General features: G+C 36.4%; 1 protein-coding gene across 1 annotated transcript in view; it reads left to right on the forward strand.

The window, feature by feature from the left end:
• The window catches only part of LOC131310383 (uncharacterized), a 156,241-nt gene that overhangs the window by 132,208 nt on the left and 1,000 nt on the right, over window positions 1–23,033 (forward strand). Inside the window, exon 10 of the mRNA XM_058337369.1 lies at window positions 2,583–2,890. Within this exon, the coding sequence (XP_058193352.1) occupies window positions 2,583–2,890 (308 nt within the window). The remainder of the gene's footprint in view (window positions 1–2,582; window positions 2,891–23,033) is intronic.

Raw genomic sequence — 23,033 nt, forward strand, 5'->3', positions numbered from 1 at the left:
TACTGAATACTAAATTCTGCGGTGAATTAGAAGGGTTTTATATCTTAAAAAAAGAAGAAGAAGGGTTTTATTTGCAAAAGAAATAAGACATCAAATTTGTGATTTTCTTAATTAATTCACTATGTTTTTATCTTTCCTTTAACTCCATGCCTCTCCATAAAATTTTCCAAGATCCGAGACGTTACAAAAATTCTCCATACCTCTCCTTTAACTCCATACCTCTCCATAATTGATAAAACCAACTTTTTTACCCGAGATGTGAATCATGTTACTCGTAATAAAATTTTCCAAGATCCGAGTTACAGAACAAGTGGTCGCATCTGCTCTACCGAACGCAACAAGATCGTCTGCGAAAAATAAGTGGGAGAGAGGAGTACGCGAGCACATTCTGCTGAAATCACATGGAATACGTATTAATTGTTGTTATAATACATGGTCACCAACTATGGTCACCGTAGTGTTACTCTTACCCAATAACCTCCCTTGATTGTAGGGCTCCACGTAGGTGAATGGGTTCACTTGAACAGCCTAAGCTGAAAAATACCACTTGAAAAATAATATGTAGTAATTTTCATTAGGGGTTAGTTTATAAAGTTGGGGAAATTATAGTTACCCCCTCGAACTAACCCTCGCATACACTTACCCCCTTTAACTTTTATTTTTGGCACTTAACCCCCTCAAACTAACTGAAATTCATACGGTCATAACTTCAAACGGTCATAATTTCTTCGTCCAAAATCGAAAATATGCAAATTATATATCGATTTCGAGGTCTTGAAGTCAGCTTTCTAATGACACTAAAATCACATCACGATTCAAAGCACACAGAAAGTTATGATCAAAAGAGTAAGGGCTGGTAGACAGAAAGACCGTTTTGATCATAACTTTATGTGTGCTTTGAATTGTGATGTGATTTTAGTGTCATTAGAAAGCTGACTTCAAGACCTCGAAATCGATATATAATTTGCATATTTTCGATTTTGGACGAAGAAGTTATGACCGTTTGAAGTTATGACCGTTTGAATTTCAGTTAGTTTGAGGGGTTAAGTGAAAAAAATAAAAGTTAAAGGGGGGTAAGTGTATGCGAGGGTTAGTTCGAGGGGGGTAACTATAATTTCCCCTATAAAGTTTATTTTATCTGAGATTGTATATACATTGACTACTGTAAAAAAAAAAAACCTATTATGTCTTGATTCTCTTGAAGCCTCGAAATACTAACTTATAATCAATCTTTCTACAAATTACAAACACTTCCAAACGCACATACTACACCTCTAGTGTGTGTGAGACCCAAAAAAAATGTGAGTGTGTGTGTGTGCATGTTTGTGGTTGTAGTATTTTCCATTTATAATAGAGTCCAATCATTAGTTTAAACACAACTTAACTCTAATCTAATTTCATTGTATGATTACGGGTGTTTTGACCTAATAATATTTTTGAATTGTTTTCTATCTTTGTTAATTTTTCATCAATTTTTATTTTATGTATTATTCATTTGTCTTGAAGAAAAGAATTTAAAAGAGAGATAAATGAGAGGTCAATAAAATAATTGATTACCACTAATTGAAGAGTGCTAGGTATAAAGAAAATATATTTGTTTTATTCTACACTAGAGGAGAGAGCTACGACCTATGAGCCACAGAGATGATTTCTCAAAGGAAATCGGTAAAGCTAAGGCCACCAACTGGTGGGAGACTGAAATTGCACCAACCGCCGTGCGGGGTGCGAGGCCTGTTTCGGGTCCCATGCAGAAGATCCGATCCGTTCAAATTTACTAAATCCTTGGATGTAGGATTCGACTTCTCTAAACAAAGGTTGACTCTAGTGGGAGACCGAAATTGCACCGACCGGTGTAGCGCTTCGTGAAATTATGAGATCTAGGGTTCGACCCCTCTGAACAAAGGTTGACTCTCTAGTAATCTAATAATAACTAATTAACCTACTGAATTCTTGGATGTGCTTTTGTATTTCCTTTCTTATAGGATTCAAGCGTTACCAAAAAAAAAAAACTCCCAAGATCTTAAATTTTGCTTCAAGTAACCTTGTGTTGTTTTTTTTTTTTCTTTCTTCAGAATAATGCAGAGAATGCTCTCCACTATTCCATGTCACAAAAAATCATAGTTCCATCAAACAACAAGGTATGCATCACAATCCGATATTGATAGTTTTCCGGTTGCACAATGAACTAGCAATTTGAGTTTTTTTTTTGTCCCCTTGGAAGGAAGCAACAAGCTTGGTTAAGACCTTGGGAATGATATAAGCTAGCCGGGTGGTTAAGATCTTGAGATTTACGGGTGTTTTCTCTCTTAAGTTTCATGTTCGAATGCTTGTGAGATCAGTTCTAGGTGCCATCAACTAAGACGATGAGATTACTCTCATAGATTAGTTGAGATAATCGAAAAAAGTTCAGATGATGAAAAATACAAACTCACCAAATCCACATCCAAAGCCCAATTCCTACAAAGCCCATTTTCTTAATTCCTCTAATCCCAAGCCTAGAAGTCTAATTACTCTACTTTTCAGCTACTCTTTTTTACTACTCTACACCTTTTTTTTTAATCTCATGCCTCTGTTTTCTACAGATTCAAAGCGTAATGGAACTATTCCGCAACGCAAAAACCGTGCGCCTCCGCGGCAAACACAAGAAGTACCTCTCCGCCAAAGAAGACGAAAAAACGGTAACCCAAGACGAGAGCGGCTTTTTAAAAAACGCCTGCTGGACCGTCGAATTCTCTTCCGAATCCGAAAACAAAATCCGTCTCAAGAGCTGCTATGGCAAGTACCTCACCGCCTCCAACAAGCGCTCCCTCGGCAGCGTGGCCGGCCGCAAAGTCCTCCAGACGGCCAGCTGCCTCGACTCGTCGGTGGATTGGCAGCTGATACAGAAAGGGTAACTAAAATCAACACTCCTAATTATCATACAATATGTATTACACCTAATCACCTATGATCTCCACTCATACAACTATTAGGGGTGGTTAGGCTTTATTAGATAATTTTTCCTGACTTGGTTAGTTTCTCGTCAATGTTTTGTGAATTATTAGTTTGTCTCAACAACACTAATATATACCATAAAAAAATTGCAAACAAATTTATTAAAAAGTTGACTAAAGACAAAAATAATATAAAACAGACTTACTTTTTGAACTATTTTTATATTTACTGAATATTTTTATTTTTTGGTTCATGGTTTTTTTTTTTTATAAAATTTGTTGACTTCTCTCATCGAGATAAATTATAATCTAATAATCTGATGCGAAATTATTATTTTTGAATAAAGATGCACAAATAATCAAATAATAAAGTTCTACTAGCTTTATTGCTCTCCAAATAAACTCACCGGTAGTACTTGTGACTCCTACTAGCAAATATGAAATGATAATATCAAAATATAACTCTCAAAATACTAAATAATTTAAGTTTATTATTTCCAATAGAAATCGGGTGAAGCTCAAGACGTGGGACGGGACCTTTTTGCGGGCCAATGACAACAGGGATACAGTTACCCACGATGTTCCGATACGGAAGTCTAAAAAGGATCGGATCCTTTGGGATGTTGATGTGGTTGAGATTGTGTCAGAACAGTCACTGCGACCAAATTATACCGGGGTGTTCAGTTGGAATCGTTGGAGTCCGGGGTCAAATCGATCATCGGCATAAGTCCCCCAGTTTTGTAAGACAAGAGGTCAATGTGTAAGGTTAGTACTAAATTCTGTGATGAATTAGAAGGGTTCTAATTGGAAAAGAACTAAGACATCAAATTTGTGAATTTCTTAATTAACTCACTAAGTTGTTATCTTTCCTCTTAACTCCATACTTCTCCATAAAAACATGTGTGGGCGGGCAAACAAGAAAGGGAAGAAAAATGTTTGAGTGCTGCTGTCCTTCTACAAACTATATATAATCGTGGAATAAGATTTTGACACGTGGAAAAAATCAACAAGGAAATTTGTTTCCAGCTTCATATTCTAATTTTTTTCTGATTTCTTTCTCTAAAAGATTTTTGGGTGATTATTTGATTAAGTTATTATAATTACGTTGACCTTTTTATTCTAATGGAAATTTGTTTCCAGCTTCTTTTCGGGTGATCCGAAAAATCTTCTCGGAAGAAACTAGTTGGACCATTCCTTTTTAGCTCATTATGGACCTATTCCAATAATTAAAATTGTTCATTTATAGAGCTCGTTGAGAAGATCAATCATGTCAAAACTCACCTAAATGTCCATCGATCTTTAATGAGAAGAGTGATGCTATATACACTATATAGTTATACTACATTTTATGTGAGGCCCATTTTTGGTCTCACAAAAATTCAGAAAAATATCCATAAATTCTAAAATATTGTTTTATGGGATCCTGTAAAAAATCAGCTCCAATGGATACCGGTAAGTATTACTTCTTGATTTGTAGGGATGAAATTGTTCATCTACGCAGTTTCTTCACTACAAATATAGAAATGATACTTACCGATATCCTTTAAAATTGATTTTTTACAGGACCCCATAAAACAATATTTTCAAATTTATCAATATTTTTTTGGATTTTTCTGAGATCCGAAATAAACTCCACATAAGATGTAGTGTAACTCTGTAGTGTAAAAAGGTAGTTTATCGAAATTAGCAGAAAAGGTTTTGCAACTGCTTTTCCACTTTTTTCCTTTGACAAATAGAAAAGGGCATCTAATTAAACTTGAGGTGGCAAATGATGTTTGGATGGGGAATATGTACAAGTTAAATACAGGTCAATAATAGACGGGTTAAAACGGGTCAGGTCACTTTTTTCCATCTTTCCCGAAAATGTAGGTAAGTAGAAAAGATACCAATCACATATTTCCCGCTTCATTAATTTTTTCCCCCTTCGCTTTTTGGCTCGTACAAATTCAAGATCCAAAGACGCAAAAAGAGTCTGAAGGAATGATTCCTCTGTCTACTTAATTTCACCGGTCATATTTCGATTTCGATTTTGATTTTATTTTCTGTTTTTTGATTTGCAGTCGAATGACTCTATGGGTAGTTCAGCTTCTTAGCGGATGAATATGCAAATGTGGATGAGGGTTTGAAGGAGCTTTCTTTCATGTTCAAGGGGAATGGTAGGTTAGAGGAGGAGACGGCCAGAGCCGGCCTCGACATTTGGGTTGCCCAAGCCCAGCCTCATGCTTTGTTGTCCACCTACTATTAAGTCATACAAAATTTTTAAAAAAAAACATATAAGTACCAAAAAAAAAACAACAACATCAAAGTTACATGTTGTTCCTTCAGCTTGAATAATATCGTAAAAATCAACATCAAAATGTAACCCCAGTTATAGTGCTTTATAATTAGCATGATCCGATTAAAAAAAATAACTTCCCTTTGCATTTTTTAAAGCAATTTCTCAATTAAGTCATCATATTTTACTTATCCATGAACTCGGGGTCCATTCCACTATGTTTTGGTTATTCGGTTTTTTGTGCTTTTTAGTTGATATATGTGACAAGAATGGCCTGTCTTGAAAAGTGTAAAAAAGTTACAAAAAAAGTCCCTAAATGCTCTTAATGGAATGATGCATCATTTTCAATTGAGATCATAACCAATTTATTTAATCTCTCTTGCGAAATGATAGTTCGAAGGTAAAAACAAAAAGGAAACTGATATTAGCACTTCAAAAATTGATAGAAGAACTTCAATATCAGTGTAATTCCAAAGCCACTTTCCTTTATTTTTTGAAGTGCTAATATCAGTTTCCAAACAGAAACTATGTTAGCTCGCTTAATTTTATTTTAACTATGACCTTTTTTAATCAAATGTAAGAATAAATCTACATTATTCCACTATTGTGTTTGTTAAGTCAAAAATTTCCAACAAAATAATTTAGGATTTTTTTTTTGTAATATTATGGATTGGAAGGAAAACAAAAAGAGGTAGAACAAAAATGAAAAAATAAATTGTGGATTGGGAGGAAAACAAAAAGAGGTAGAATAAAAATGGAAAAAAAAGGGGGAAAACAGGGGATGAGGCGCCAGGAATCAAACCTAGATCACCTTGAACTCTGAGCAAATGCGTTGGCCACAATGCCAAGTTGATGCCTTGTGGCAAATGTGGGAAGCTTTTTTATATTTATATCTAACCTAAAAATTTTTTTTTTTTTGGATGCCCCAGCCCGGGGGGGTTGCCCAAGCCCGAGAGCTTGCGGAGCTTACCCCGGGGCCGGCCCTGGAGACGGCCGCGGCTTGAAGAAATAATAGTGTGCTTCCGCAGTTCATTGAATACGCTATACCCACTTCGGTCGCAGCTTCAATTCCACCCAAAAATGGGGATATGCATATTGTTGTAGTTCAATCCTCATCAAGAGGTCAGTGAGAGTTGGTTTATTGTAGCGAGTCTGTGTCTTGTCACTTGTGTTTTAGTAGTACATAATTTGAGCAGTGGAATGCAATTGCAGGGTAGACTACTTATTTTGATCAAGGTTTTCCATACTTGTTACATAATCTAGGCAGCTTTTGATTTGATTTGACAAATTGGTTTTTGAATTTTGTCTTTGGAATTAACCATGGCTTCAGATTGGCATGCAATGCTTCGTGATATTAACTTAACACACTATGAAAGACAAATACTCCTAGTATTAGATAACATTCTCAGTATAGAAGCCAACTTTGACCTCATGATCCGCGTCCGCCCAAAACTCACACTTTAATGGAACCTACAATATCAGGTCTTGGTTGGTACTATTACATTTGCATGATATGTACTTCGTTTTTCTACTGATTTTCGTTATGCTCTCTGTAGCAGGCCGAGCCAACGGCTCGCACCTCATCAAGCGAGGTGCTGAACCATGCTAGGGCGGTTCATCTGAGTCCGAGCCTTTACTTGGTTCTGGCTCGGCAAACCGCAGGTTCTCGAAAGAAGTTCCGTCGGAATTAACTAAAGCAGTCAGCTCGGCATACCAACCCCCTGACAGTCGGGTTCCACGTTCAACCTTGAGCGAATGTGGGGGCAATGCTGCCCGCTCACCCACGTGGGAATAACAACCGTAACCATGATGACGACCGTGACGTCATCTGAACGGTTACAAGCTTGGATAATGACGAAGGCACGGGAATGTGCCAGCTCATCCTATAAACGGTTATGAAGCCCTAACGTGACGGAAGTTTGACATCAACCGATGTGTGACAAGCACATGTGCAGTCTTCGAGGCCAAGTTAAGGAGTGCCCTATAAATGTCCCGTTATGCCAACCCTAGAGAGGTACATGCTCTTGCACTCTAAAACCCTAGTTCTTGGCTTTCATCTCTGGGCAACTGTACTCATCCTTGCACAGGAGGGTCATTTTGGAGATGCTTCGATATGGTCTTTTAGTCATACTTCCTTATGCAGGCTAAGTGAAAGTCAGGAGCCATCCTCAAACCACAGTCAAGAAGGAGCGAACCAGATTCATCGGAGTTCCATACTCTCAAAAGTTCTCTCTCTTTGTGTGAACATATGTAGGCCGGGCTAAAGTGTGATGAGTTTCCATATTGATTCTACCAAATTAGTATCATGCCTATGCAGCAAGAAGAATAAGAACATTGAAAATGGAGATCAATTAGACTTGTTGCAGAAAAAAGGGTAAAAGGAAGCAGATTGACATGGGTCAGAATTGTACAGGAAACAAACTAGAACCGAGCTTATACACAAAGCGAATGTAGAATTGTGCAGGGCTGTGGTACGTGCTGGGTGTCCTATTCCTTTGGCTTAATTTGTAACTTGTTTTGGGTTGATTTCTTATCAGCTCTTGGCTGAGTAACAGATGATTGTCAATCGGTGAATAGGGTGTCAACTTAGTTGGGATGTTACCTTTGTGTTGTGATGCTATTTCACTCTAGCCCTCACTCTGTTCAACTTTTTTTTCATTTCAATGACAAAAAAAAAAATTCGCGGTTCAAAAACAAAACACAGGTTATGCTTGTTATCATTGCCATATGCCCTTGGACCACTTTATCGTATCAAAACCATAAAGATCCGTGCATGTCTAAGAAGCATCAATGTCTATATACGAAGCGAATCTAGCAGCAACCACCCAGTATTTCTATTTATTGAATGAGCAGTGCTGCGGATAAAAAATAAATAAATAAATAAATGAGCAGTGCTAGAAATGTACATAGGCTTCGAGACACAGATCCAGACACGAATGAATGGGATTCACACGCGTTGAATTGGGCGCCTCCAGACACGTGTTTGGATCTGTCTTCAGACGGCAATCTCGATTATAAGGAAATTAGTATCATTTACATATGAATTTTGTGGAGTCCATCTTGGATCCTAAAAAGATGATCTGAACTGTTCATTAATTTTAAAATATTTTTTATAGAGCCTTGTAAAAAATTAGCTCAACCCAATATCAGTAAGGATTTGTTCTAAATTTGTGGGGGCGAAACTACTTAACTACTTAGTTTCGCCCCTACAAATTCAAAAAAATCTTTACCGTTATCGGGTTGAGTTGATTTTTTACAAGATTCTGTAAAAAATGTTTTATAAATAATTGGCAGTTTGGATCATCTTTGTCAGGCTCACCTTCTTTGTGAGACTCGAGGTGAGCGTTGCAAAAATTCATATGTACATGGTATGTACACATAGCAACACTCTAAAGTATGTACTATACAAGTAAGTCTACTGGTACAACAAAATCTTAAAGATTTGTTGTAGGGCCCACTATGGGTTCCACACAAATGATCCGAGCCGTTCATTAGATATAAAACAGTTTTTCAAAGGCCCACGCGATCAGTTCAATCCAATGCTTATAGATGCTCAATCCAATCATATAATATTTCATTATCTAGAATCTAAATCAAAAGTTAGATGATTAGATCAAGCACTTATAAGTATCGGATTGAGATCATTTTTCGCAAAGATCTTTAAAAAAATATTTTACATTTAATGAACGGCTTGGATCATATGTGTGGAACCCGTAGTGTGCCCCACAATAAATCTATACGTTACAGATTTTGATGTACTAGTAGACTTACTGTATATATGCTAGGGCTGCTCAAAAAATCCGGTGAACCGTGAAACCGGTCCGGACCGAATCAATCCGTACATTTTGGATTTTGTCTGTGGATTAATGGTCCAGACACGGATTGAAAAATTAGAAAACCGTGACTCGCGGTTCGGTCCACGGATTTTCATTACGAAACAGCGGATTAACCGAACCGGACCGTGAGATATTTATTTTATATAAATACTATATATATGTGTATTTATATAATAAATTGTTAGTAATGTTAACACTTTTTTCCACCAATTTTAGTATTTTATCTTAATAATGGGATAGAATGTAGATGTACATAAAATATAACGAGTAAAATCGTAGTTTTTTCGTATAAATTACGGGTAACCCTAGTTGAGTTTCAGTAGTTTGTTTCTTTTCCGATTCTTTTATGTTATGTAATGTACTATAATGATACAATCCTACTAGTGTTTTAGATTCTTTTGAATTTGATTTCTAAAGTAAGCTTTTGGTAGTTTATGTAACAAGTACTTTCTGGTGGTGTTAAACTTAATTCTGAATATAACATTCTTCTCTTTTATTGTGGGATATATGTTTGAGCTTTATTTTTGCTAAAATCCGTGGACAAAACCATAACCGATCCGCGAGTCACGGATTGGATTGGAACTGGACTGTAGAACTTTTGGTCTAGACACAGATTTCATTTTGTAAAAACCGTGACTAGCAGTTCGGTCCTCGGATTTCTAGAAATCCGAACCCAACCGAACCGCGAGCAGCCCTAATATAAACTCGTGAGAAAGTCCGAACATTCTCTATATTTCTCTCCGCGCCGCACACCTCACGAATCTCACCCAGTCACCTCTCCTCTCTTCTCCCGTTCCTCTCTATCCGGCGATGACAAAACAGTTTCCTCTCTCTCTATCGGTCTCTTTTTCAATCTCCCTCTCGAAGTTTCGATCTCCCAGATTGTGATTGTGTTAGGGTTACTCTAATTACATGTAAGAATTCCCTCTTGTAAAGTAAAATGGTGACGAAATAAGTTCCTTTAACCATAGATTTCATCTATTCATCCTAACACTATCATGGTGCCATCATTACATGTATAGATGTTACCCTAACACATCTCATTTGTTTTCATACAAAAAAAAACATTCGCGGAGAGAAACAGTGTATTGCTCCACACAACATAATGGTCACTTTGGCTCTCATGCGCAAGAGTTCGAGACCCAGCACACCATTTTGAATTTCCTCTCTTCAGGACCATCTCTCTCTCTTTCTCTCTCTCTCTCTCTCTCTCTCTCTCTCTCTCTCTCTTTAAAAAACCCTTCATCTCTCTCTCTCTGTCTCTCTCTCTCAATTTTTAGTTTTGTCATAAATTCTCACATGCTTTGTATTTTTTCCCCACTAATTTGAGAGGAATTTAACACATTTGGACATTAATTTTTTTCCCACAAGCTTAGTGTTTTTATCGCATGCTTCTTTTTGCAAAAATTCTCACGTAGTTTGTATTCTTTTCACTAATTGGAGAGGAACGTAACATATTTGGACATTAATTTTTATTCACAAGTTTTAGTATTTTTATTATAATCCCCACATGGTTTGTATATATATTTTTTTCACTAATATGAAAGGAACATAAACATTTGGATACCAATTTTTCCCACAAGTTTAGTATTTTGTTGTATATTTCTTTACCGATTGTAGTGAGTGCGTATTAAAATAAAATTTGAATTCACGAACATGTTAATTTACATACATGCATATATGTATAAATTACAATGCCACCTCCATATTCGAATCCTGGCTCCGCCACTAGACATAGGAATAGTCAGCTAAAAAGTCTCGCTGGTCCACTCTCCCCCCTCTCTCTCAAAGGGGATGGATTTGTTGTTATCGATCTCTCTTTCTCGCTCAAAGGAGATAGATTTGTTGTTATTGATCTCTCTTTCTCGCTCAAAAGAGATGGCCCACTCTCCCCTCTCTCTCTCTCTCTCTCTCAAAGGAGATGGATTTGTTGTTATTGATCTTTCTTTCTCGCTCAAAGGAGATGGTCCACTCTCTTCGATCTCTCTCTCTCTCTCTCAAAGAAGATGGATTTGTTGTTATCGATCTCTCTTTCTTGCTCAAAGGAGATGGATTTGTTGTTATCAAATAAGACTTCCAAGTCTTCGCATACTTTTCCATATACAGTAACAATAGTTGTCTTGTTTGGAAAGATAGACTTTTTTTGAGAATTAAATGGACACCCGAAAGAAAAATTCCAAGATGTTTAAATAGGGTCTCTCGAACGGCATAATCAAAATTGAATAATTAAAAATTAGCACATTAATTTTCGGTTATTCATTTAATAGATTGGTAGGTGAGTCCATTGATAGTGATGAAAAAAGAGAGAAAGGAAAAAAGAGATGGTACTATGGTCCCCAAATTAGGCCCCGTTCCGCAACGCGAAATAAGAACTTATTTTTTAAAAAGGCAATTTCAAGCTCAAAAATGATAAGTTTATTGAAATTTAAAAATATGCAATATGGATCTTGTTTGAAAGATCTCATTGAAATCTTTAATACGGTGTAAAAAAAAATTTATTTTTCATTTGCATTATTTTTTAGTTTGAAAATGTGAAATAAGTACTTATTTTTTAAGAAGGTGTTCTGGAACGGGCTCTAAATTTGATTATCCAAAGAGATGGTTATCGATATGCCAAATTTTGGTTATTGGTTAAAGAATTGCATTGTGACCCATATTTTAGACCAGCATTGCTAACTTTAAAAATCTTTTAAGTTTGATTATACCATTGTGGATGCCCTTATCTCCAATGACATAACCAAATTTGGATAATCAAAACTTCTCATATCATCTTTCTCTTATCCATTTAAGAGGTTGTTAAACTTAACAATGTGAAATCCCAAAATTTCGTACTTGTTTAGTTGCACTCCTAAGAGTGGGTTTGAATTAAAAAGTTGAGAGTGCCATTTTTTTGTCTTTATTCAATTCTTTTTTTGCATTTGTTAGTTTTGTGTCAATTTTTTGTGACTTATTGATTCATCTCGACCAGAGGAACCAAAAACTTTTTAACTCAAAATTTTTTTTTGAAAAAAGATTAAAAAAAAATTTTAAGCGAACTTTTTGATTAATTTTTTTCTTCAAAAAAAAATTATGAGTTTCGATCAAATTTTTTATTTTTTTGGTTCCTCTCATCAATGACAAACGAATAAGTCACAAAAATTTTGACTCAAAAACCAACAAATACGAATAAAATTTAATAATAAAAAAAAGTCACTCACTGTTTTTTAATATAAACCCATCCTAAATTGATGCTTCCTCCAAAAATTTGCCTTTGGCCAGATCCAAAAATATTCTTGACGGCTGCCACTGTGACATAGGAGCAGACGAGTAGTCAACTAAAAAGCCTCGTTAGTTCACTCTCCCCCATAATTCTTTCAATAATACTAGCCACACAGAGATTGAGAACAGATATTCTTTTTTTCTCTCAAAAGAGATGGATTTATTGTTATCGAACAAGTCTTTCAAGTCTTCGCATAAATTTCCATGTACCATAGTTGTCTTGTTTGGAAAGATAGATTTTCCTCCAAGAAAATGGGACACACCAAAGATTCTGAGCTATTTTATTAAAGAGATTGTTATTTTTTATTATAACATTATGAGTCATATTTTGCACTAATACTTTTTTTTGCTAAAAGTGTTACATTCAAAGAATTTTTATCCGGAATGCACTTATGGAGGGTATTTATAACCGGCCGGTTATAAATACCCTCCACAAGTGTATTCTGGGTGATTTCCGAGTAAAAATTCTTTGTACTTAGTATCCCCTTTTTTTGATAGGCAAGAAAAAATTTATTAGACTTGATAGGGTACATCAAGGAGAGAAAAAAACACAAAGAGAGAGAGAAGAAAAGGAAACCTACCCCATGATATTGATACATCACATGGGAAGGAAAAGAGGAGGAAAAAAATAATAATAATAACTTCCGATAAAGCATTGGAAGAAAGAGAGGCAAGAAAGAGCCAAACAGGTGGCACCAAAAGAAACAGGTCTAGCGCCTTGTTCGGTTGTGGGTTTGAAAAATTTTTGGATTTGGGTTTTTGGTAATAAGTGAGGAGAGAAAATAAGGCAATAATTGGGGAAGAGGGTAATGAGTGGAGAGAGATAGAAAGAAAAATGAGATTAATGATTGGATATAGAGGTAATAAGCGAAGAGAGAAATAAAAGTAATGATTGAAAATATAGGTAATGAGTGGATTTGGGTTTGGAAAATTTTTTCCAAACCCACAACCGAACAATTTGGGTTAGAAACCATACAAAGCCAAGATATCATAAGCGCGCATATGGCTGTTCTAAGCAACACCACACGATTAGTATCCCTTGGAATCAAAGCACCAGCACCAGCAGCAGTTCATCACCAGTATTAGAGAAGCAGAGGAAGCTAGCAGCAACATACCAGAAACTAAGCAATTCCAAGGCAGAAACGAGCCCCTCACTTTGTGGTATCAAACGATATGTCAAACATAAGTTGTAAGCCTCCTTAATTTAGCCCTCCATGATAAGAGAGTTGGAAAGAGGACAAATTATCTAGAATATAACGCCTCAGCATCATAAATGCACCAACATTGTTAACTTTAAAAATTTATTGCTTTTGATTATGGCATTGAGGATACTCTTTGAATGTGCAACAAAGGTATCTACTAAGGTTTTTTTTTTTTTAGCTTTTTCTTGTTTTGGCGTTATTCAGTTTTGTTCATGTTCGTTAGTTTTGCGTCTATCTTTTGTGGATTATTAATTCGTCTTAAAAGTGAAATTGCTTAGTTTCTGGTATGTTGGCAAGTATTCACTACTACAAAATGGTATAAAGATCACGGTCCAAAAACTAAAAAGATCTCATTTTTTGTAAAAACGTAATAAAATGTTATGAACTATAGTTTTAACCTCAGTTATACGAAAAAACTGAGATAGAAAGATTTTTTAATCTCAGTAATCTAAAAAGTGAGATTGTAACTTGAAGAATAGATCTCATTTTCAAAAAACTGAGATTATATATGAAAGAATATATCTCGTTTCCAAAAAAACTGAGATGAAAATATTTTTTAGTCTTAGTAATTTAAAAGTGAGATTGTAACTTCAAGAATTGAACTCGTTTTCCAAGAACTGAGATTATATATGAAAGAATATATCTCATTTCGAAAAAACTGAGATAAAAAGAACCTTTAATCTCAGTCATCTAGAAACTGAGGTCGTAAGTTAGAGAACATTTTTTTTAAGACTTGAGATGAAAGCTCTTATATAGAAAAAGTTGAAAGTCGCTTACCCTTTAATCGACTCCTCGCGCAATATCCCTAAATAAATGTCACTTTCAACCATTTTACAAAAAATATTTCATCACAAAATGGGGCACTTTCAGCAATGAAAATATATTTCGTCGCCAAATGAGTACCTTTGGTGACAACATTTATGAAGGTTGCGTTTCATCTCCAAATATATTTCGAGTATAACTCTATGTTCAGAACTCCGTTAATTGAGATAATTCAAATTGGGTTTGAACAATAACAGAAAGGGCTACAACTTTCATGTTTATCAAAATTGCTAATTTTAATATTTAAAGGTTCAAAATGATGTTCAAAATATATTTTAATGTTAAACGCATATGTTTTATATTAAATATTTCAATTATATATTGAAAAGTGTGTGTAGTGTAGTTGGTTGAAGCTTCTATGTAAAACTCAAGAGACTTGGGTTCAAAACCCACTAGGAGAAATAATGTGGGATTTTTTCCCTTAGGAAAACGCCACTTTTAATCTCGGTTTTTTTTAAAAATTGAGATTATTTCTCTCTAAACAACTACGGTTTTATAATAAAACTGAGATGTTTTGCTATTAAAGGTCACGGTTTTGTCATTTTTAATTACAGTTTTTATGTTTTTAGTCACAGTTTTAATCACGGTTTTTATCCTGTGGTTAAAAGATAGAGACTTTTAGTTACACCTTGATAGACCACGGTTTTAAATGCGAGATTAAAAGTGAAAGATCACACTAAATGACCGAGGTCTTTATCTATTTTTTTAGTAGTGATTGCATCTTGGGCATAGATCCGAGGTTGCAATACCTCTCCTGGGCCGGATCGAGATGATTGGTTGGAAGGCTATTGTAGTGTATATGCCATATGAAAGTTTTGGGTTTTTCCGGAATTTTGATTTTCCAAAACCACTTCCAACCCTTCAAATTCGAGTCATTTTTGTTAATAAGATCATAGGCTGCAGACACAGAATAATTTCCATTTTCAGATCCCACCCAAATGGTGTGGTCAGCAGATTGAGTGTAGATTGGGAGATTGATGGCATTTATAGCCTCAAGGGTGTTGACATCCACATATTGAGCTATCTCATCCAAGACCCAATTTCCATCCATAATTAGTCTCTACCTTTTGGGTAGAGTTAGTATGTTCACCAAGGTGGGAGAGAGCCAACGGTTTATCTCCACACCACCAATCATGCCAAATGCTGACAGATTTTCCATCTCCAATTACCCATTTCACTCCCTTTTCAAGGACATGTTTAGTGTCCACAATGCTTCTCCAGAGATGTGATGTTGGCCTATTTCTAGGCCACAAAGAGATATAGTGATTGTTCAGGTACTTATCCCTTAGGATAGAAACCCAAAGACGTTCCTCTTCGATCTTGGTCAGAAATTTTCCAGCCAAGTTTTGGTTTTTGGCTTTTCGAGCCCCAGGCCACCACTATCCTTGCTTTTGCACACCTTATCCCACTTGACAAAGTGCATCTTCTTATTTTCAGGTGAATCACCACATAAGAAGTTTTTGTTTAACTTGTTAAGTCTTTCACAAATAGAAGCAGGAAGGTGCATAGTTTGCATAGTATAGCTGAGAATATTAGACGTAACTGATTGGGCAAGAGTAGTTCTACCAGATAGCATGAGGGTGTTAGAAACCCACCCAGCAAGTCTATTTTGAAGCTTTTCAATGATATGGTTAAAATCTTGTTTGCTCACTCTCTTATGTTACAAAGGCACACCTAGATATTTCCCCAAGTTATTGGTAAGTTTTATGCCACAGAAATCACTAATTCTCCCAGCCTTACTCCTTTGGACATTAGGGGACGCGAAGACTTTTGATTTCTCCAGATTGATGGTTTGTCCAGACATTATGCAAAACTCATTCAGCACTTCCGTCATAGCTTTAACAGTGTTCATGTTGTCTTGCCCAAAAAGGATCAAGTCATCAGCGAAAAATAGGTGGGTTAAGGGTGTGAAATTTTTTGAGACTTTGATACCTTTCCAATCACCTTCCTCTTTTTTGTTATTTATTTATAAGAATAGATAATCTTTCCATACAGAGAACAAAGAGATAAGGAGAAAGGGGGGTCTCCTTGCCTTAAACCACAATTGGGAGCAAATTCAGATAGGGGCACTCCATTTCGAGAATAGAGGTTTTGACACTTAACACATAGCTCATGATAAGGGAGGTCCAAGAAGCATTAAAATTGAAATAATTCAAAGTGTCAAACAAAAATTTTCACGACATTTTATCGTACGCTTTTTCCAGATCAATTTTGAAAATCATTCCATTGACAAACTACGAGGACAAATCGGTAATTTCATGGTGTGGCTTGGCTTGCCATCTTACGGTCTTTTAGATCTTCCAAATAAGGCAAAATGACAACCATGTCCTTCAACTCAAACTACAAGGGTAATCCTACGAGGGGTAATTTCATATTTTCACGGCGTGCCTTGGCTTACCATCCTATTTTCTTTTATTACAAGTGTATTGATATACAAATCGAGTTTAATTCTGGTGAAAAAAAAAAACATCAGAATAGAATTATCCTGGGTATTCAGAATCAAAATCCCAATACCCACTAAACTCATGTACGGGTGGTTTTGGATAAAGAAGTTAACTACAGTAACTTTTTTTTTTGTCTTAATTCAATTTTTTTGTTTTTTTGCATTTGTTTGTTTTGCGTAAAACTTTTGTGGTGTCCATCTATATGGAGCTTGTATCGATTTTAATTAAGTCCAAGCTAGTGAAAAATAAATACTTGTCCTTTAAATTAGTCAAAACACCTGAATTAAGAAAATACGTACTGAGAACTTGTGGGCTCCTAATAAGAACTGAAGCACTTGTACTAACAGTTGTCTAATTACGTGCGGTGGGTTCAATTCCTATGGACAATAAGTTGATCACGTTGCTGTGGGTTTAGGGTGTGTGTTGTGCACGCGTTACGGGACCCACCTCGGGTCTAATAATTAGTTGTTTTGAATTATTCATTTTCTTTGACTCATCGAGTAGGTAGTCCACGTGAAAATTCAGGTTGATCGGATATTGGTGGCTATGTTTTTGGAATGCATTTTTTCCTAAAAGAAACTATTGTAGAAACAGCTATATGTGAATTTTTTTTTTGACGATTTAGTAAGTTAAATTCTCACCGATGAATTAGTTACCGATGTTTGATAGACTTGAAATTTTACCAAGACAACGTACTGGATAGGACTAACAAAATGAACGGTTCAGATCAACAAAAGAGACCTAGGGTAAGCCCCGTAAGTCGTAACGCGTGCACATCACACACCATGTTGTTGGGTTGGGAAGGATTTAAGATAGTAATATAAGTTATTCTTATAAAGTATGACAAAAAATATGGTTGCAAACGAATCAAGCTGCTCCCGAGCAGCTCGAGGCTTAGCTCGTTTCGTGATGTAAACGAACGATATCGAGCCCATATTGTTGGCTCGTTCTATAATCGAGCCAAAAACCAAAACAAAATTCCTAATAAGAGTAATTATTAGACAAAGTCTTGATCATTTGTCTAATCACTAGTAGTATTACACAAAGTCTTGATCAATTTCCCACTGCTTTGTTCAACGCGCTTCAGGTACTCTCATAGAAATTTCACAATTCCCACCTCCCTCTCTCTCCTGTACAAAACCAAGGCGTCAACCCAAGTCTTTCTTTACGTCCCGAAAATACCCAACCCCCCTCCCTCTCTCTCTAGAAGGTAACAAGTACCTTCTAACGAACACCACTTCTCTGGTTGTGATTTCTATATACATTCACTTGTGATCACCAGCTATGGAGTTTTTCAACAACACAAAGGCTGTAAGACTCCGGTCCAGCCACAACAAATACCTTGTGGCCGACGACAACAAAAGAACCGTCCGACAAAGCAGGAACAAGTCGAGCCGGAAAGCCCGGTGGATCGTCGAGCCGGTCGATGACAACCCACAAGCCATCCGGCTCAAGAGCGTCCACGGCGGCTACCTCACGGCTTCGAGTGCACTGTTCCTCCTCGGCTTCACGGGCAACAAGGTGCTCCAGACCCAACCTGACCACCCACGGGACCTTTCGATCGAATGGGCACCCGTTCTAGACGGGTCTCAGGTGAGAAAAAGGCGGACACAAGGGGTGCTGGGTGCTCGGACCCTGCACAACTCTAAATATTCCTATTTTAATCATACTATTTTTGAAGTTGATTTTGAAAACATTACATTGACTCCTCTACATGTGTCGAAAAACTTCCAAAAATTCCAAGTTACCAACTACTATTAGTTGTGCGTATAGAATTAAATGGTAGCTATGAATCCATACAGAATCTCATCCTTAGACCTTACGAGCAGCAATATATATGATGATATGATTGACTGTACTTTTATATTGTCATTAGTAGCAAAACATCTATGTGGTCTGAGTTTCCGCTGAGTACAAATTTTGAATCTGTCACTACAGGTAAGGCTAGTAACGGCATTCTGTGGGACGTGTTTGAGGGCTAACGGAGGGACCCCGCCGTGGAAGAATTCCGTTACGCATGATGTTCCGTCCGCTAAGCGGAGTTGGACTTTGTGGGAGGTTGAGGCCGTGGAGATACCGGAGAACGAGGAGCTAACGGATGATTTGTTCGGGTCGGAAGTTGGGTCGCCGGTTTCAATACACTCAAGTAGTAATTCTCCAATGGGGTCTATTAAGAAGGTACTTGCGTTTCCTTTTAACTTGTTTTAATTTCTACGATCATTTTCTTCTTTTTGTAAGTTTCTACTTCGTTCTAAAAAGTTGATTTCGGTGAGGAAAATCCAATTTTTTTTTTTGTAAATTCATGGTGTTCGGATCAGTTTATTTTTAGTTCAATTTTGAAAAGATTAATCTCATCATCTATTAGTACGACTCATTTAAAATAAGAACAAAATCTCCTATCAACTAACCTTGATAGCAATTAGAAAGTTTTAAATTTGAGATTCAAGAGGAATCAAACTCATAAATTTCAGATAGTATTAACCACAATCCAATCAGTCGGCGTCGGTGTATTTAATAATCGTTGCTTCCATGATATGAAAGTACCCTAGTCTTAGAAAAAAATTTCAGTGCCGACCGGGTGGTACCCGCTCGCGCATCAGAGCCGTCCATTTCATTTTTGAATGGCTTAGATTTACAGAGAGAAAAGGAGAGAGAAAGTGTAGGGGTGAGAGGAGAGGGTTTTAATCCAAGCCGTCTAAAAGTGTATCGGACGGTTCGGATGCGCCGAGCGGATACCACGTGGGATATACCCACTCGGCACTGAAAAATCTCTCCTTATATAGAAGTGTTTTGGCTGGTTTCAAATGAAAAGTTTGTCTACGAGTTAAGAAATTTAGACAAGTTAGTTCTACTATATTAACTTTTAATTGATGTACGTGAGGAGAATGATCTGTTTTGAAGTCCGTGTTTTATGAATTTTTTAGCCCGTTTAATCCATTTAGTCTATTTAATAACAACAGGGAAAATCCAATCTTACTTATGATTCCAACAAGCTTTACTGACAAACTAACAGTTTATGATGCACAACTAGTGCAATGCATTAAAAAGGGAGAGATTAAAGATTAAGGTGAAAAATTAGTAACAATTACTGAAGTATTTTTTTAATTTTTGTTTAAAAAAGAAGATGCTTTGACACATGAACTACACCTCTATAGTAGTATAAGATAGGCATAAACATACTACTCCCTCCGTCCCTTATTTATAGTTCGGTATTTCATTTTGGGCTGTCCCTTAATAAGTGTCCATTTTGTAAAGTTAGTGGGTAAAAGTTGGTGAATTATCTATTTTGTCCCTAAAAGTAGATTCCATTTTAAAAAGTAAGTGAGTAAAAGTGTAATGATGATGGGTAAGTAGAGAAAGTGGAGGAAAAAGTTGATGTGAAAGGTATAATGATGATGTCTTTTTAATAAGTTGAAATTACGAAGCAGAACACTTAAAAAGGGACGGAGGGAGTATATAATTACACATGTGTCCCCGTTAAGGTAATTATGTTTAGGTACCGTTGGATTTCATACTCATCCATATTTAAGTTTGTCGCGTTTGGAGACCCATGTGATTTTGATATGTAACTGATGTAAGGGAAACATTATTTGATGTCCGATTTCCACATCTCATAATCAAAGAATTTAAATATATTACGTGGCAGCTGTGACACAAGATGACGTAAGATATTTTAACGGTCTATATTACGTTCATCTAGAATCTGAACCACATGATCGTTTCCAATTTATTCAACTATTGGACAAGTCAAATGGCTCTAATCTAAGTCAAGATCCTTGAGGCAAAGGATGGGGGAGGTGATCAAAGTTTTGGGTTGGCTTGTTAAGAATTTTTTTCCCTACTAATGCATCTTAGGCAATTGGATCTCTCTAATAAATATTACTAATTCTCTTAATTGCCTTCATCATCGTTGGATCCTTAAGTGGAAGCTAGTCAACTTCACACGCTTTTGCCTCTTTCTCTCTCTTCTCATCCTTTGTTTTCCTTTTGGTAATTCTCTCTCTTCCGGCGATGGGGAGTATCTCTGAAGATGGTGAGAAATTGTTTGTGTGGTGCTTAATTTAGATGGCAAAGTGTCCAAGGTCAAAATTATCTCTGAAGACGGTGAGAAATTGTTTGTGTGGTGCTTAATTTAGATGGCAAAGTGTCCAAGGTCAAAATTAATTAGAAACTAAAAAAGTTCTCTCTCTCTCTCTCTCTCTCTCTCTCTCTCTCTCTCTCTCTCTCTCTCTCTCTCTCTCATTTTTTTATTTTGATAATTTTGTTGTTATAATACCTATTTTGGTTTACAAATTAATTAGAAACTAAAAAAGTTCTCTCTCTCTCTCTCTCTCTCTCTCTCTCTCTCTCTCTCTCTCTCTCTCTCTCTCTCTCTCTCTCTCTCTCTCTCTCTCTCTCATTTTTTTATTTTGATAGTTTTGTTGTTATAATACCTATTTTGGTTTACAACCCCACTGATCCTGTTTCTGATTGTTGTTATAATATATGGTCACCAAGTGCGGTCACCGTAGCATTACTCTAATAACCTCCCCCGATGTGGGGCTTAAGGTGTTATGATATGTTCTTAAGGCATTATGATATGTTCGTATAACTTCAGTTCAACTGACCTTAAGTTTTAATATCTAGGGTTTGGTGATGTACGTCTGAAAAAAATACAAACAGAACACTCCGATTAGTGCATAGGCCATTGAAATTAAAGATTGCTAGTAGTAATCAGTGGTTAATTGTTTTCGATCGTTTTATTCTAGAGGAGATAGCTATGGCCTATGAGCCACATAGATGACTTCTCACGTGGAAATATTTGTAAACTTTGAATTGGTTACCTAGCTAACTTATTTGATTTTTCATTTTGGATTCTCTAGTAGTCTCTTTCTCTTATCTTAATTATTAAATACATATAAGAACATCTCTAGCCACCAGGTACACCTTTTTATGATTAGAAAAAAATAAAAACAAAAATGAAAGTAAGGGAAGAAGTTGGGGTCGGAAATTACGAGGTGATTAGGTATTGAGCAAGATTGACCTTGGGTTTGGCCCAATGGTCGTGTACAGTGCTTCGTTGGATTAATGTGAGTTTAGAGTTCGACTTCTCTGAACAAATGTTGACTTTCATAGTAATCTAGCAAATAAAAGTTCCAAGATCTTAAATTTTGCTTCAAGTAACCTTGCGTTGGTTTTTTTTATTTTTTTTATTTTGGCAGAATAATTCAGAGAATGCTCTCCACTGCTCCAGGCCACCAAACATCAGAGTTTCATCAAACAACAAGGTATGCATCACAATTTGAAAACGTGAAGCGGAAAGAATTATTAATTTGGTAAAAGAACTTGTTAATAACACAAGAGAGTGATTAAGCTAGCCGGGTGGTGAAGACTTTGGGATTTACGGGTCTTTTCTCTCTTAAGTTTCATGTTTGAAAGCTTGTGAGGTTAGTCCTAGTGCTATCAACCAAGACGATGAGATTAGTCTCTCAGAGATAGGTTGAGACAATCGGAAAAACAATCTTAGATAAAAGTAAAAAGTCTAATTACTCTCCTTTTCATATCATGCCTCTGTTTTTCTACAGATTCAAACCTTAATGAAACTATTCCACAATGCAAAAGCCGTGCGCCTCCGCGGCAACCACAACAAGTACCTCTGGGCCGAAGGAGACGAAATATCCGTAACCCAAGACGAGAGCGGCTTTTCCAAAAATGTCCGCTGGACCGTCGAATTCTCTTCCGAATCCGAAAACAAAATCCGTCTCAAGAGCTGCTACGGCAAGTACCTTACCGCCTCCAACGAGCGCTTCCTCCTCGGCTGGACCGGCCGCAAAGTCCTCCAGATGGCCGGCTGCCTCGATTCGTCGGCGGAGTGGCAGCCGATACAGGATGGGTAACTTAACTCATCACTCCTCATTCTCATAGTACAATATTACACCTAATCACCAATGATCTCCACTCACACAATGGTAATTATTTGGGTAGATTTTGTTTTTTGCTTTGTTTGTTTCGCGTCAATGATTTGTGAATTAATTTGTTTGTCTCAACAACAGTATTATAGAAAGAAAAAAAAAACTACTGAGATCAAAATTTTCAAAAAGTTTACTAAAGATACAAAAAATACAAAACAGACCGACTTTTTGAGATATTTTTATCTTTACTGAATATTTTTAAATTTTGGTTCATGTTTTTTTAGTTTTCTGACTTCTCTCATCGAGGTAAATTCATAATCTCTATTAATTTGATACAGAATTAATTTTTTTGATTAAAGACGAACAAAAAAT

The sequence above is a fragment of the Rhododendron vialii genome, chromosome 12a, assembly GCF_030253575.1.
Source record: "Rhododendron vialii isolate Sample 1 chromosome 12a, ASM3025357v1".
NCBI lineage: Eukaryota > Viridiplantae > Streptophyta > Magnoliopsida > Ericales > Ericaceae > Rhododendron > Rhododendron vialii.